Raw genomic sequence first — 16,218 nt, forward strand, 5'->3', positions numbered from 1 at the left:
TTCTACAGTCTAGCACAATCCGATGCAACAATTTCACACCCCATTCCCATTAAACCAGCTGACCACAAATTTCTAACCAAATGCTTTCCACTGCAGAATATCAAAGGCACTTTGTCCCGATAATTCTTGCTGATGTACCACATTTTAGTATAACTTGGTAAGGCGATTGACATAGGTAAATTGGGTATCGATTTTGCCCATCGCCCCTGAAATTTACAGTTGCGTTTTTCCTCCCATTTCATCCCGCCGTGGCAGGTAGCTTCTAAACCAGATCAAACCACATAACCAATACCTCGTGTGACTGCAATTATCCAATCCGATCGAGTCGAAACCATGGACTAAACCATAACACAAGGGGTTGATCAAACCCGTGCCGAGCCCTACCGGTCATGGTTTAGGACGTGTGACGAAAACGACATCCTGTGAGCGCAAGCTTTGAAATAATGGACGGAGGTGACAGGCCTTGTATGCATTGCCACTCACATGCATCTCCGTCCTTAACCACACGGTCGGAACATTCTGAACCGGCTGAAATTTTCAGTGAAAACCCGTTCCTTGAGGGCGTTTTCCTGTGCGTGTTTTACATCCGAAGTGCGTGGGTTGTTTGACGTGCTCCCTTTGTTGGTTACTAAATTCTTATTCCCTATATTGAGTAGGTGAAGGCATGAGCTCACATTTGTGCTGCATTTTGTTATTAACCCGCGCATATTTCTTTCACTGAATATGGTCACTTGTTTTATGTGTTTGGCACAATACAGGCATGCACGATTCTTGGTATCTAAGCGCAAATCTCTGAGTTTAGTTGATAACTACAGGCGTTACAACGCTTTTGGGCAAGTTTTGGGCGTTCACAGTTTTGAAGCGGTAATTACGGATGGGTTTTCTAAACATGACAAGCTGGCATTTCTTTTGGTTACTGACCTTCGCATAAAATGTTGGTGACATACCACAACTGACGGGATTATTGCCATCTTGCAGTTTATGCGACTGCCTTGAGATATCTCGAAGCGACATGGCATGGCACGTGCGTTGCCTGTGCGTTGTCCAGATTTGTCGTGCATGATGTAAGCAAAATGGCAACGGCATCAAGAACGTTATCATCCCTAGTGTTTTCGTCACTCACCGCCTCGACCCGAGTTCCGGCAGCGTCCCGTCTCACCGGGGACACGCTGTGGTCTTTGGTGGTGAGTCGGCCTCGGCCGTCCCAGCGGCGGGGCCGGCCGAGCACGCGAGCATGTTCCGAGGTCGGGTGCCTGTCCGGTGTCAGATTGCAGTAGCTTACCGACCCAGGACGGCATAACCCTAGCTCCACCACCTGCCTATCGCCTTTATTCCATACTTCTGGAATAGCAAATCACGGCTGAAAGGACTCCTCCAGACGACTGAGGATGGTAGGTTTGCAAACAGCAATGCGTTATAAAACGGACGCCAATATGTCGTTGCCTCGCAGCTGCGAGAGTGACTCGACGTGTCCCTGATGACCGATGACCCGATTAGAACACCATGGCAGAAGCCCTTCTGTCGGCCGCCTGACCCAGTACAGGTACAGTATCGCGGGTGCCCTTCTTGCTCTAATGACTCAATACAAATATAACAGCACATGACTTCTTGCTAGTTTAATGGTTTGATCTAGATACCATGGTAAAGATGCTTCTGCAAGTCTAACGACTCCACGTGGACGTTGACGTCAGGGCAGATTTTCTTGAATTAATCAGATAGGTCAACAGGGATTCCAAGCTGCTCGTGTTCTTGCTAGCTTGTGCACTTGCTAAGCTGCGTCAAAAGCTGTATCTCAATACAAAATATGATGATGCAGTTGCTACTGCTAATCTAATTACCTTGTACAAATACCGAGACATTGACACTTCCTTAATATAACGGTACAGTTTGGATAATGAGGCGCACACACGTACTGCCATGACCAGCTGCGGTATCCATCGGGATCTGATAACACCCACACCCACGCCCACACCCACACACCCACACACCCACACACCCACACCCACACCCACACCCCCCACACCCCCACACCCCCACACGGATACGCACACGGCGCCGCTTGCAGCACCGCGTTGGCCGTGTGACTCCGTACGTACCACGGCGCCGCTGCGGCACAGCGTTGGTCGTGTGACTCCGTCCGTGTCACCGCACCGCTGCAGCACAGCGTTGGTCATGTGACCTCATGCGTGCCACGGCGCCACTGCGGCACAGCGTCGAAGCCGACTCACCGTTGTGCTCGGCCCGGGCGGCGACGGCGGCAGCGCGCAGTGCGCTGTGCAGCGCCAGCAGCAGCGTCACGCGGCCGGCGGACAACTGCATCGCCGCGCGGACTCCGGCGGCGGCGGCGCTCACTGCACCACTGACGCCGCCGCCGCCGCCCGCGCCCGCCTCCCCTGCAGCTCCCCGCCCCCTCGGCCACCCCTCCGGCTCCGCGTATCACCAGCGGACGGGTGGCGTCGTGGGCGGCCGGCGGAAGATGCAGGCCGAGGCGCGACGCGTCCTCGTCTGATATGCGTCGCAAGAGGTCTCGTCTGAGATGAAGACGTCCCGAACTTGTTATCGCTGTCAATCGTCAAGGCACGCGGCCGATGAATTGGCTTGCTGCATCCCAAATTCCGTCGCATTTTGAAATGTCTTAACAGTTATCATGTTTGATTATCAGGCAACTCGCTCAGTGTTCGGTGGTAAGGATAATCCTAACTCGTACCTGGGCGAATATCACATTACGTGACATCGTCCATACACGCGCAGCCCATGCCTCCGGCTTTCACGGTTGCGTTGGAAGAAAGTGCCCTCGGTTGATTACCATGACAAATCACCCAGCAATAAGCCTTGTGCGGTGTCTGTACGTCCGGCGAGTGGGCTGCACACTGGCGCCCACAAAACACACACACACGAAGCCGGGTGTTGGATCACCTGCATGGTCCCCAGAGCACATCCCCAAATGAAACTTTGGATGCACCCGATTAAGATACGTGGAAAAGCCTACGAGAGCTGTTAATGATGTTTTTTTAGCACTCACGAGCCTGCAGATGGAGGCGAGGACGACTGCAGCTGACCGAGCTGGCTCGCCCCACTGCAGATGGAGGCGAGGACGACTGCAGCTGACCGAGATAGCTCGCCCCACTCTCTGCACTCTCTGCGTAAGTTCCAACCGTTTCCATCCGATCGAGGAGCACACTCCGGACTGTAGCCCTTGTGTTCAGTGTTTGTCGTGAATAACAAGGGTGTAGGTGCATGTGCTGACGGAAACAGTTGTTTTTTAAGTAGGCGTGGGGTGGTAGAATGTTCCACCAGCGGACGTTACTGAGGTAATGTGATATCAGAAACGTGCTCATCGGCTTTTGAAGATCGCCTGTTTACACCAAATCAGCTGGTTGCTGTACTAGCATAAGTCGGTGTCCGTACTCTGGATCGCACGACAGCAGTGTGCAGTAAGCTTCCACGGATGTAGGTGGAAACATGGGAAGAGGCTCTTGAAAACGTCGCACGAACAATAAGTGATTCATAAACAATCACTCAGACTAGGGCAATGCCCCAGTTGGCTGCCACTTCTCTACAGCTGGAAACTTCGCTGGCTACTTGAGTATTTCTGTCAGGTCAAGCATCCCACTTCCTCTGTTTATACGGGCTGCAGCTCGTCAACCGAAAGCCGGTGGCTTTTGTTCATTCTTTCTAGACGGCAATAACGGTTAGCTTTGACGCCGCTTCCAGGAACGGTAAGCCAACTTCGCGCCGGGTCGCTGAAATCCCTGTCCGTTTTGGAGACGGCGGGCTAGTGGTGAGCTCACCGCGGCCGTCCGGCTCTTCCGGCGGCTCTACCGATTTTGCACCTCACGTCTGCTCCGTCTCCTTCACGATGCACGGCAAGTGAAACGAGGAAGTTCCAGGCCACGTTGTATAAATGGTTGTTGATGCAGGCATGTCTTTGGGCCGCTGGGTTGTCATGCTCCTAAGTGTACCATGCCGCTGTTATGGTGGTTGAATCGTCAATCAGATTTTAAACAATTGATGCGGAGACATGCACGTTCAGCCTTATTCTTACTCGAGTTTGTACAGGCTGCATAAGCATGCTCCAATAAGGGCATGCTTCTTGAACAATGACTGGAGCGAAGCACCAGGAGGACGTTCATGCGAACCAAGTGCGCATAAGCTTGGTAGCCTCCACATCGCCTACATTTTTGGACATCTGACTTTTCACATGCTCACACGAATATGCTTACACGAACATGCTCACACGGACGGTCTGTGGACATCTGGCTCCACACATGCTCACACGAACGTACTGACACGAACATGCTCACACGAACGTCCTGTAAACGTTTTGCCCTGCACATGTTCACACCAACGTCCTGTAGACACCTGGCCCTGCACATGCCCACACGAACGTCATCTAAAGTTTGCGATCTCCAAGACTTTTTGACTGAGCCTAGCGCGCTTACAGCCAGAGCCCTAGGAAGTGTGACTGCCTCACATCGAAAAGCCTGCGTTTTCCTTCAGGTTGCAACTGTTTTTACCGTTGTTTTAAAAGAAAGGTAACCACTTGCGTAGACTTGGAAGATTGCCAAAATTGCGTCGCTATCCATCGTGGGTGGCCACGGGGTTAGCCAGCACCAGAGCGTCAGAGGCTTCCCGCCTGGACTTGATGTACCGGCTCCATGGGTATGACAGGGACTCAATTTTGGGTGCTGGTTCGTTGAAAGTGGCGTCATTCTTTGCGTCATGCTGCTGTGCGTTGAACTCATGCTGATCTGCATAGGGCACACTTATTTGTCTACTGTAATGGTGCAATTCCACTTAAAAATGCTGTCCAATATTCGTCGGTGTTTTACTTTCCGATGTTCAAATAAACTAGAGTCTCAATCATGGTGTTCTGTTCTACTCAATCATGTCGCCTGAAAGTGGCTGAGGGTGTATCGTTACAGCCACTGAATCTCTCCGCACTGGCCCGCTGTAAGTTTGTCCAGGGATGGATGGGTAGCGCATGGTCCGCTGTAAGTTTGTCCAGGGATGGATGGGTAGCGCATGGTCCGCTGTAAGTTTGTCCAGGGATGGATGGGTAGCGCATGGTCCGCTGTAAGTTTGTCCAGGGATGGATGGGTAGCGCATGGTCCGCTGTAAGTTTGTCCAGGGATGGATGGGTAGCGCATGGTCCGCTGTAAGTTTGTCCAGGATGGATGGGTAACGCATGGGTCCGCTGTAAGTTTGTCCAGGGATGGATGGGTAGCGCATGGTCCGCTGTAAGTTTGTCCAGGGATGGATGGGTAGCGCATGGTCCGCTGTAAGTTTGTCCAGGGATGGATGGGTAAGCGCATGGTCCGCTGTAAGTTTGTCCAGGGATGGATGGGTAGCGCATGGTCCGCTGTAAGTTTGTCCAGGGATGGATGGGTAGCGCATGGTCCGCTGTAAGTTTGTCCAGGGATGGATGGGTAGCGCATGGTCCGCTGTAAGTTTGTCCAGGGATGGATGGGTAGCGCATGGTCCGCTGTAAGTTTGTCCAGGGATGGATGGGTAACGCATGGTCCGCTGTAAGTTTGTCCAGGGATGGATGGGTAACGCATGGTCCGCTGTAAGTTTGTCCAGGGATGGATGGGTAGCGCATGGTCCGCTGTAAGTTTGTCCAGGGATGGATGGGTAGCGCATGGTCCGCTGTAAGTTTGTCCAGGGATGGATGGGTAGCGCATGGTCCGCTGTAAGTTTGTCCAGGGATGGATGGGTAGCGCATGCTCCGCTGTAAGTTTCCAGGGATGGATGGGTAGCGCATGGTCCGCTGTAAGTTTGTCCAGGGATGGATGGGTAACGCATGGTCCGCTGTAAGTTTGTCCAGGGATGGATGGGTAACGCATGGTCCGCTGTAAGTTTGTCCAGGGATGGATGGGTAACGCATGGTCCCGCTGTAAGTTTGTCCAGGGATGGATGGGTAACGCATGGTCCGCTGTAAGTTTGTCCAGGATGGATGGTAGCGCATGGTCCGCTGTAAGTTTGTCCAGGGATGGATGGGTAGCGCATGGTCCGCTGTAAGTTTGTCCAGGGATGGATGGGTAGCGCATGGTCCGCTGTAAGTTTGTCCAGGGATGGATGGGTAGCGCATGCGCATCCCGGAGGCATGCTCCGCGGAACGTGGAAATGGCATCGGTGCTTTCACCATATCCTCTTTTCTTGGAAGATATAGAACTACCTTATCGGGCGAACAAAACACACCTCTGTCGACTAATATCTCTTCATTTTGCGGGTGACTGTACACGAATGAATGGATGGGACAAAAAATAAGGTGTTACGTCACAAAAGCGTGTTCATTAAACACGAGCCTTAACAAGCGGGGCTCAATACGCTCTGTCTGTTTTCTTTTTGGGTGCGAGCATCCCCACAGCAAAGAAACTGTCATATGCAACTTAAATAGGAACCTAGCAGGTCGTTTGCCAAGAGATGAATCTGAGATCTGCTGAAACCCACGGGGCTCTGAAGTTACGTGCTCAAGGGGAAACAGTGCGTTTAGATCAAAGGGAATGCGCATGCATTTGATAGACACCGTGACCTCAGGAAAACTATGTATGACTTCGAGCTTTTCTGATTTAAAACTGTGTCAGCGATACTCGCAACTTTGTGCTGTACTTTTATTAGTATCCACTACAATAAGAACAAAAACAAAGCAGAAACAACTCTGAATACGCCTGACCGTTTTTGGGCCACATGGGTGCAACACAGGCTCATGCTATTTGCAAAGCATACCACAGTTCTTGTAGCTTCCTGCCAACCCGAAAATTATCTATTTCAGCGGTTATAGCCTGTGGGATCCTGCGGAGGCAGAAAACCCCCTCTCCCGCCCCTATATATCCATGCAGAGAGAATTACTTTCAGCAGTACCTCAGTGCGGGTTTTACCTCGCATCACTGTAGTTGCAGAAAGATGTGGTGACGACACAACGCGAGCGGTGTGTCCGCCGGCGGTCCTTAACAGTAGAAACTACCAACGGATGGAGATGGGAACGGAGATCAGCTCAGCAACCCATTTAGTCTGGCCCGGCATGGCACGTGGCCGCGTGCCATATTGGATTGCCCTGTGCAATTCAGAGCCGTCTCGGCGGCCCGTGTGAGCACTGTGGGGCGGCCGCTCCGTTGCCGCGATCAGGAGAGAGCGGGCTCTATAGAGGTTGTCGTGCCCTCTATGCCGTCCGGACATCCCTGCCGGCGCGACGTTGTCTTGATCCGCCAACACGCCACCGCCGCCGCCGCCGCTCCCGCCCTCGGTAATTAATTTAAGGTTTGTTTTATAGATAATAGAGACGAGGATAATTGAATGGGGCAGTTGGGAAGATGGATGCGCGCTGTCCGAGGGGTGCCAGGCCGTGAAATTAGGCGGCGGCTCGCGCTATATCGCGCCGGCCGCGGCGCCCTGACAGGTGGGATAAACAGGCGCCGTCCGGGTCGGAGCGTGGAACGGGCCAGGTTCGGCAGTGTCTCTGCACCCCTGTCAGGCCCCCTCTGGCGCGCTTAGGCAGCCCGAGGGCCGCGGCGCCCTGACACGGGGGATGAACAGGCGCCGTCCGGGTCGGAGCGTGGAACGGGCCAGGTTCGGCAGTGTCTCTGCACCCCTGTCAGGCCCCCTCTGGTGCGCTTAGGCAGCCCGAGGGCTGCGGCGCCCTGAGAGGGAGGGGGGGGGGGGGGGGGGGGTGAACAGGCGCCGTCCGAGTCGGAGCGTGGAGCGGGCCAGGTTCGGCAGTGTCTCTGCACCCCTGCCAGGCCCCCTCTGGCGCGCTTAGGCAGCCCGAGGGCCGCGGCGCCCTGACACGGGGGATGAACAGGCGCCGTCCGAGTCGGAGTGTGGAGCGGGCCAGGTTTGGCAGTGTCTCTGCACCCCTGCCAGGCCCCCTCCGGCGCGCTTAGGCAGCCCGAGGGCCGCGGCGCCAGGGTGGCCGTGGCCAGCTGACTGGTGCTCAGAGCGGTCCGTCCCACATACGTGCACGGCGCAGGGCGAGCGAGAAGCCGCGGCCGAGCCTGGGGCTGACGCACCCAGTGGACATAGTTGCCGGTGCACTAGCGCCGGTGCTGGAGGCTGGCCCGCACTGTGTCGTCAGATTGCACACTCTTGCTTGCAGGCCAATTAGGACCTTATGCATGAAACTTAGGGCGCATAGGCTTGTGTAAATGATCTTCACAACTAATTTGTAGAGCAAATGGTTTCCGAATATTCCCGCCGGAAGTAGATAGATCTTTGACTTGTCACAAATGTCCAAATGACAGAAAACCAAATGTCCCCCCGCCCCCTGCCGCGCGCATATGCCCTTCATCTCTGACTACACGCCTTCGTGAGCCAAGTACACCCGCCAGCAGTAGCACAGGCAGGGGAGAGGGGGGGGGGGGGCTATAGCAGGCACGTGCCACCCTGCCCCCCCCTTAGGTTCCGAGGGCCCCTTGGGGCCATCGAGACCTAAGGGCCCGATTTGAGGGGCCGAAGGGCCCGAAAGGCCGGCCGCAGGTCGCATTCAGCGGGCCGGGTCAAAGAGCCCGACACTTCAATGTCATCCAGAGGGCCTTGTGCGCTGATTAGGGGACCCTAAGTCAATAAAGGCCTATATGTCGGTCAAATGCCACCAACCGCGCACAGTCAGCTCCGTGTAAGCATGGGCCTGAGGGCTCATTCCCCAAGCAGGGACAAAGCAGGAGCGAGCGATTTACATTGGTCGGGCCCCCAGTGCCTGTCAGGGCCCAACAGTGCGTAACAGGGGGCACTATGTTGGCAAGAGGCCCGAGTCGGCCAGAGGCAGTGTTCAAGGAAGCCAGAAGAGCCTGGAGGGCCCACCGGGAACGACGATCAAGAACATGATTACAGGGTTTAAGGGCACGAAAGGCTGATCGGGTCTTATTCAGGGGCTCTAGCCTGCAGTGACGGGCCCTTAAATGACAGTCAGAGGGCACTTTGTGGTGATCGGAGACCCCGTGGGGCGATATGGGCCTATTTGTCGGTCAGGCACCACCAGTGCCGCATCGTCAGCTCGGTGTCGCTGTTGGTCAGAGGGTCTACTTCCCAATCAGCTACAAAGCCGGGGTCAGTGACTTACACTGGTCTGGATCCCTGTATATGTCAGGGGCCCGCGGTACCTAACGGGGGTCATGCATCAGGTAGTGGCCCAAGTCGGTCACGAGTTTCGTTTGAGGAGGTCCGAAGAGGGGCCGAAGGGTCCCCTGGGACCAAAGCTCAAGGGCCCGATTGGAAGGCTGAAGTGCCCGAAGGGCTGGCTGTAGGTCACATTCAGTACCCCCACCCGTAGGGCCGGTATCCCAAATGCCAATTAGAGGGTCTCTTGTACCGATTGGAGACCGCTGAGACAGAGTGTTCCTCTATTTCGGCCACTAACACCGAACAGTCGGCTGGGTGTCGGTCTGAGGTCTTGACGCTCATTTCCCGAGCAAGGAAAAGGCCGGGCCCGCGATTTGCATTGGTCGCGTCCCCTGCAACAGTGTGGGGTTCCCGTATCGGTCATGGATCCAGTGCCTAACAGGGTGTTCTTGTCAACAAGGGGCTACGAGTCGATCAGGGAAACATTGGCTCAACAGGGACGAGGTGGACCTCGAAGGACGAAGGACGTCTTGCGTTGGTTGCGTTGGTTGGGGCCCTCCGACCATGAAAGAAAGCATTATAAACTATGATGAGTGTTCACATGGAAACAATGGAAGGGTCCTGTGCCTAGTCAGGGCCCCCAGTGTCGAACGGTGGTCCCCATCTTAATATCAGTATGGCCCGTTAAGCCGAACTGGAGTCTATGTGTTAATTACTGGACCACCTGCGGCGATCGAGGATGTTGTTGCATCATTTTAAAAAAAAATTGATCCGAACCCTTTGAATGGATGGGTTTCTGGGATCAACGCTCACGCTAAGCAGTGCTTGTGTGAACTCTGACCCCCAGCATCCGATCGCGCAATCCCAGGCAACGGCAGAATTTAGTGGCGAAAGCTTAACGTGCCGCAATGCTCGGCATGGTCCGTCCTGCCCTCTGATGTCAACTGACCTTTAGCGCGACCGCTGCCACCGGCCGCAGGCCATACCTGTCAAGGGCAAATAGCGAGCGCCCTAAAGCGATTCGAACCCACCCAGCCACGGGTGGGTGGATCGGAAGGCAGGCGCTGTAATCAACTGAACCACCGGGACGGACATCAGTGATGGTTTCTGCGTCGATCCGGTGTCATCTGCGCGGATCAGAGGGCCTCCCGCGTGAGGAGGAGTCTAATGTGATATGGTCTGTCACTTTCTGCTCTCCGGATCAGCCTAGTGTTCGAGGCTGCGTGCAAAGTTTACATCACTGATTCTGACTGAATGTTGAACATTTTTTTAGTCGAGTTAAACAAATTGCTGTCCCATTGCGATTTACCCTCTATATCTGCGTGGTTCCTAATATCTCTTTAGAATCCAGAAAACAAATTCTTACTAAGATTTGCGTTCTATCGGTTTAAAAAGAGTCAGCTGGACCATTGCAGAATGGAGAGCGCCGGCGACTTATTTCAGATAATGGTTTGAGGTGGGATTTCTTCATAGATTTACATAAAATTCAAGTAGAATGTATTCCTCGGTAGCTTTTAGCTTTCATTCCAGTTATGGAAGGCAAAAAAAATGAAAATATCAATGAAAAGCATGCTCTCATTAACAAATGTTCCATGTCTGGCGATTTTGGGGGGTGGTCTTTTCCACTATCTGGGGAATTTTGTCAGCCCTGTACTCTTCCCCCGCCCCTCACCCACACACCTCTGCCAAGGCTTTTACTGCGTGCCTACTCGCCAGCATCCGTGCCAGACTGGTACAGCCACCTTTGGGCACGGAATTCGGAAAAAATCCTCGTAGACATATGAACAGTGACACAAAATTTACAAATTTCCTTGAGGCTAAAATTTCTCAAGGACTCTAGCGAATGTTAATACTGGTAGCGCGTAAGACAAAGGCAATTCAAGCTTGCAAAAATCTCATTTCCAACATATATCAGTGCAAACAGTGTGAGGAAGCAAAACAATTAGACATCACATTAGCAATGGACCACTAAACATACGACAGACAGCATCGAAAAGGGTCATATTTCTGCCAGCAGTTAACATTTATGCTTGATATATTTTTTGCATGCTGTAGCATATTTGGACAATGGGCATTAACCTTTACAACTAGCAAGGCGCACCGATGGGGTGCAAGTTAACACACGCTCGGGTGGTGGGTCAACTTGCCCTCCTCGAGAACTTTTTCAGAATGATTTTCGAGAGACGCGGCGCAGCCACGCCAAACTTAAGATAGCTGTAGGCAATTGAACGGATAATATTTTTATATGAAAACTAGGTGTACCTTGTAAAGTCATTGACCCATGTCAGGTCAAAGTCCGGCCATGGCTGTCTGCGAAGGTAACTTCAAGGCAATCGTTGAAACCGATGCGACAACAGAGTTTTAGACGAAAACATACTTCCGCGGGACAGTTTCCTCGGTAACACAATACACAAATTTAAGACTTCAGCAAATTCCATTGACCTAGCGGCGGTTATAAGGTCAGACTGAGGTCAGAACCAGCCTGGAACACCGGAATGCGCAGGTGAGAGGGGACTTTAAAGGCAGCAATTCGCATCGTTGAAGTATGCACTCCGCGGAGGAAAAGTGGGGACGACGTTGTCGGCTTTACCGAAATCCGGATGCGTCTGGTACTGGAGCGGCTCGACCGTTCCACTGTATCCCGGCCGGCGCCGAATACTTGCGAGGCTGCCAGTATTATGGAGGCATACTTTGGCGACCGGGTTACTAGAATCTGCAATGTACCAAGCTTCAGCTAATAGACAGTCATAAAACTTTGATATGGTTTCTAAGATAATAAGACAACTGAATGTAGGAATGAAACACACTTCATTGACCTTGGATCAGCGATGAGGAACTAAGCAACGACAAAACCGGACTTTTTTAAAAAAAACAGACCTTTTTTGCAAGCAATTTGCTTTACAGGCCTCTCGTTACGTTCACCTCGAATTTCTGCATCACGACAACGTCTAATGATTCCTTATTTTGACGTCGTAACTCAGTGAAGGTCAATAAGCCAAAATAACCCCAATCAACGATCGTACTCAAACTCACGCCCACAATTTTCCAAGAATTTGTGCCAAACCCGGTTCACTCATTCAACATGAGCATTTGCTGCTATGCCCAGCGCTTGAAGTCCTGTCAGCATGGTTTATCTCCAGCAGACTGTTCCGTTCCTAGTGCTAAAGACCTTTCACCTGAAATAAGTAGTAGGAACACGAGAGGAGCGCTGCAATGTAGATCACATTTAAGCTATAAGGGAAGAAAGGATATATTAACATCTAACATTAAGTTAGAAAGGATGACTCAAGACAATGTATGGAGGCTCTCGCTCGCGGTGATGCACAGCGATGCCTCGGCACCGCGTCTGCTGTTTGTTTGAGGGCCGAGTTCCCGAAGCGCACTAGCCAGCTATTGCGAAACATATGAGTTAGTAGTTAAGTACAAGCAAATGTGCCGATTCAAAACAGTTATCGCATCTAGGTCTACTTTGATTAGACTCTTTATCGAGTCTACGCCCTTTCATGGGAAATCTGTGGTACGGATTCGCTATATCCAATGCGAAAGCGATACTATCTAGGATAGGTCACCATGTACGATAGGACTAGGCGGAAGGTTTGGCTTCTAATTTTTGGGAAGAACGTACAACTTTACCGTGTGAAATGAACGCAGAGGAAGAGAGGCGACAGTCTCTGCCGAAAGCTTGGAGTTCCGAGTTTCTTTCAGGATAGGATATGTTTCCATTTGGAAACGTTCAATAGGTTTAAGACGATGAGATGCAATGTGGTAGTCAATGGTGATTTTCATGGCTTACTCAATACAATCTACTTTTTTAAAGCTAAAAAAAATTAAAGTTACCTTATGGCGTAAAGATTAAGCTTTCATTGTTTCTTACGTGCTAGAGCAACTTTTCTAGGCGTCCCAGTAATTCGTTTTCTTACTGAGGTGCTTGTATGTCTTAAGTAACCGCTTTAAGTTCTCTCGGTTTAGTCTCTACCAGAACTGGTGGCTTCGAAAATTTGAAGGCCAGAGTATCCGCGAATGACAAAGTTTAACGTTGGTTTATAATGCGTTACGCTGCTACGGCTACGTAGCGTTTGATAGAGAATAATTATTTAGGCCCTTCTATGACCCTCCACCGTACACCGAAGAGAGCTCTTTATATGCTGGCCTCAGCTCCTCCTATGCGATTTCTACCTGTGCGCTGTGGGAGCGCAAAATTTGGCCCCTCTTTTAGCAGCTTTAGACTTTTAGCGTCCATTGCTGCTTCACGTAAGTTGTAAATACGCAACGTTCGAAATTTTTGGGCACTGTTTCATCAAATCTCCTTTTTACACATGCGGTGAACGCCCATTCCCTGTGCCATTCTTCTCCCGCAGTGACGTCAGCGGTGTGCGCGCGCAGTTTAGCTTTCGGCGACCCGGGCCGGTTTACCCCGGCCCGAGCGGCAAGCTTTCAGTGAGATAATATCTTCGTAGCCAGTCTACAGCTTCACGCAGTTCTTGGCGATAAAGAGCACAAACACTCTAACATGTTCATTGCTTGGCCCTTAAAACGTTACTAGCAGGTGAACAGAAGCAAAGTTCGCGCCGTGTGATGTCAAGAATAGAATATAAAATGCCCGTGCAAAATATGCATGATAACACCACAGCGAAATTCCTCCTCATCAGCGTGAGTATGGTGGCCCTAAGCCAACGCTGTCCACGTTCAGATAATGTAAAATGCGTTCAGTGTGGCAGATAAAGACGCCATATATATATATATATATATATATATATATATATATATATATATATATAAAGGACTACGATTGGGATACTGCATTCCGCAACTCAATCGTCTCATCCCCCGCATCCAGCGCTACTAAACCAACCGAAAATGCGTGAGACCTGCTTTACCCCTTCCAGCAGGAGCTATTCTGTTGTCAAAATGACGTGGGACGGCCGCAGCCGTTCCATTTCAGAACTGCACTGTGCAATACGATAATACGATACGAATACAATGAATACAAACTATATTGGTGACGGGTTATCTGAGGTGTGGAGTAGCTGCTGGTACGGGGTTTGAAGCGGTCCGGTATATACCAACGGCCAACAGGCAAACCGCACATACCTAACCATCTGCGCACAATGAAGACTCGACAAAATGCTACCCAAAAATGTGATGCCTCCTGAACCGGTGCATAAAAATCGGGACAGCTTAACCAGTGTTTGCACGCGTTTGCAATATCCGCCGATTTCAGACGCAACGGACATGGCGCTCGCACCCGCTGGGCAGGTTATGTTGTGCTTCCGGGTGTCTGTAGCGTTGTGTGTGTAAGCTATTACGCACGATGTGCCAAAACGTAAGGGCTGATTGTTCCCGAACCTTCGCCGTGCACACGCCAGCCCGGCAGCCTTAAGGCAGACAGCATACTTGTTTATGATTCTATGATAAAACAGGCGGAGTGGCAAACCAGGTTGGAACAGCTTAGGTAAGTTCGCACCAGGTGAGAATGGAACACTCCAACGCCCAATCCTGGGATATAATTCGGCCTATTCACGCTTGCACGCAGTTACCGAGAAGCTGACATTGTCTCGGTTAGGTACTACGCCACATGGGACTGAAACGACAGACGATGATTTATAGCTGTGGCGCTCTCAGATTCTACGTCATCTGTATGGTGGCACCCGCCGCTGTCGGCAGCTACCTGGTGCCGCTGGCTCCACGTGCACCCGGCAATGCGTTCCGCTGCAGGCGGCGCAAGAATAACCTGCTGCGCCCGTCGGGTAATGCAGGATGCGATTTATACAGATTGCAACATTACACCAAGCTTTGGCGCGTTAGCCGCGCGAGCGGAGCAACAGATAAGGCGCGGCAGCCCATTTTGACATGCAAATGGGGCCGGCTGAAAAATATGTCCGTCTATCCGGCGGATAGTCGTGCGCCCTGCCTCGGATAGCTGCAGGAACTCAGGTGAAATGAGCGTGCATAGCATGACAAACCGAGGTAGTTTTACCGGCAAATGGGTTGTTTGATGACTTGTTCGCACGCTTCAGTGGTTGTGCGTCCGATGTTCCTGCCTTTCTGGCAACTGCCATGAAAACGTAATATCTGAGGTAAACCCACCAGGAGATAGAACACAAAAAAACTGTGCGGTTGTCAGTGGAGTTTACAGCTTTTACAAGCGTCTTAGTCTTCTTCGACAGTTTATCAGGTCACGTCAAACGAGTCATACTGTGTTTGATGTGCATAAGAAATGCCTCAAGTACAGGTCTTAAGACGACCAGCCTCGTAGTGCGCTCCCGTTCGTATAATAATGCGGCACGCAAAACCTTTTGCGGTCGTGTATGGCAAAAGCCCATGGCATGATGCTCAGGTCACAGTCGGTAGAGAACGTCAACGATAGACCATAGATGACGTCAAGCTAATGATGGACAATGTCACGTACGTAGAAACACACGTTCATCATAGTGTAGCATCGCGTTCTTAACACATCGTCGTTCGCTGCTCCCACGGATGGAAAACATTATAGCTCTCGCACTGGCTGCGCTCCGCGCCAACTCAGGTTGACAGGGATGGGCAGGCAGCTACCTCCCTGCCTTTCCCCTCCCCACCAACTCATGATAGAATGGAGATCAAAAGACAAACAGAACGTCTTTTAATTGTTTTTCATTGTTGGGGATCCCTCTTACTGGGGTCTAAGCGTAAGTCGAGGTCAGGTCAATGTCATATTAGACCATTTAACACTTAATTCCAACTGATATGGAGTCGACCCACAAATCGACTCAGCCCTTCATCTTTCAGAAAAGGAACATTTGACAAGCAGTGGAGGGCCTCTGAAAATTACGTGCAATGGAGGGAGGGCTGTATCTCGCCCATCACCGCTTACGGTCCCGAGAATCGTAAGAGGTAGAGTAACAAAACTCACGGGGTAAGTGGGTGCTACGCTATGTGAAAACATCATGACATAGGCTAATGCCTATAGGGTCAAATGAGGTCAAACATGTTGAATTTCGAATGTTTTAATTGGCTTGGCTTGTTATCGTTATGAATCACCCCGATTTTGTGTAAATGTGCTGAAATGAGACTAAGCTCCGCTGTTGAGATGGTAAACGATACAGTAATACAACGAAAGTGTAGCATTTGCTCTCAGGTCGCTTATATACCAACAAGTTACGATGTGTACCAAGAAATGAGTTT

At 51.4% G+C, this 16,218-nt stretch overlaps 1 protein-coding gene across 1 annotated transcript in view; it reads right to left on the bottom strand.

The window, feature by feature from the left end:
* The window catches only part of LOC119094208 (lachesin-like), a 54,849-nt gene extending 52,530 nt beyond the window's left edge, over positions 1-2,319 (bottom strand). The window contains exon 1 of the mRNA XM_037217284.1: positions 2,229-2,319. Coding sequence (XP_037073179.1) covers positions 2,229-2,319 — 91 coding nt within the window. The remainder of the gene's footprint in view (positions 1-2,228) is intronic.
* Between the last annotated feature and the right edge of the window lie 13,899 nt (positions 2,320-16,218).

This window comes from Pollicipes pollicipes, unplaced genomic scaffold (assembly GCF_011947565.3).
Source record: "Pollicipes pollicipes isolate AB1234 unplaced genomic scaffold, Ppol_2.1 Scaffold_4002;HRSCAF=4701_pilon_pilon_pilon, whole genome shotgun sequence".
Classification (NCBI taxonomy): domain Eukaryota; kingdom Metazoa; phylum Arthropoda; class Thecostraca; order Pollicipedomorpha; family Pollicipedidae; genus Pollicipes; species Pollicipes pollicipes.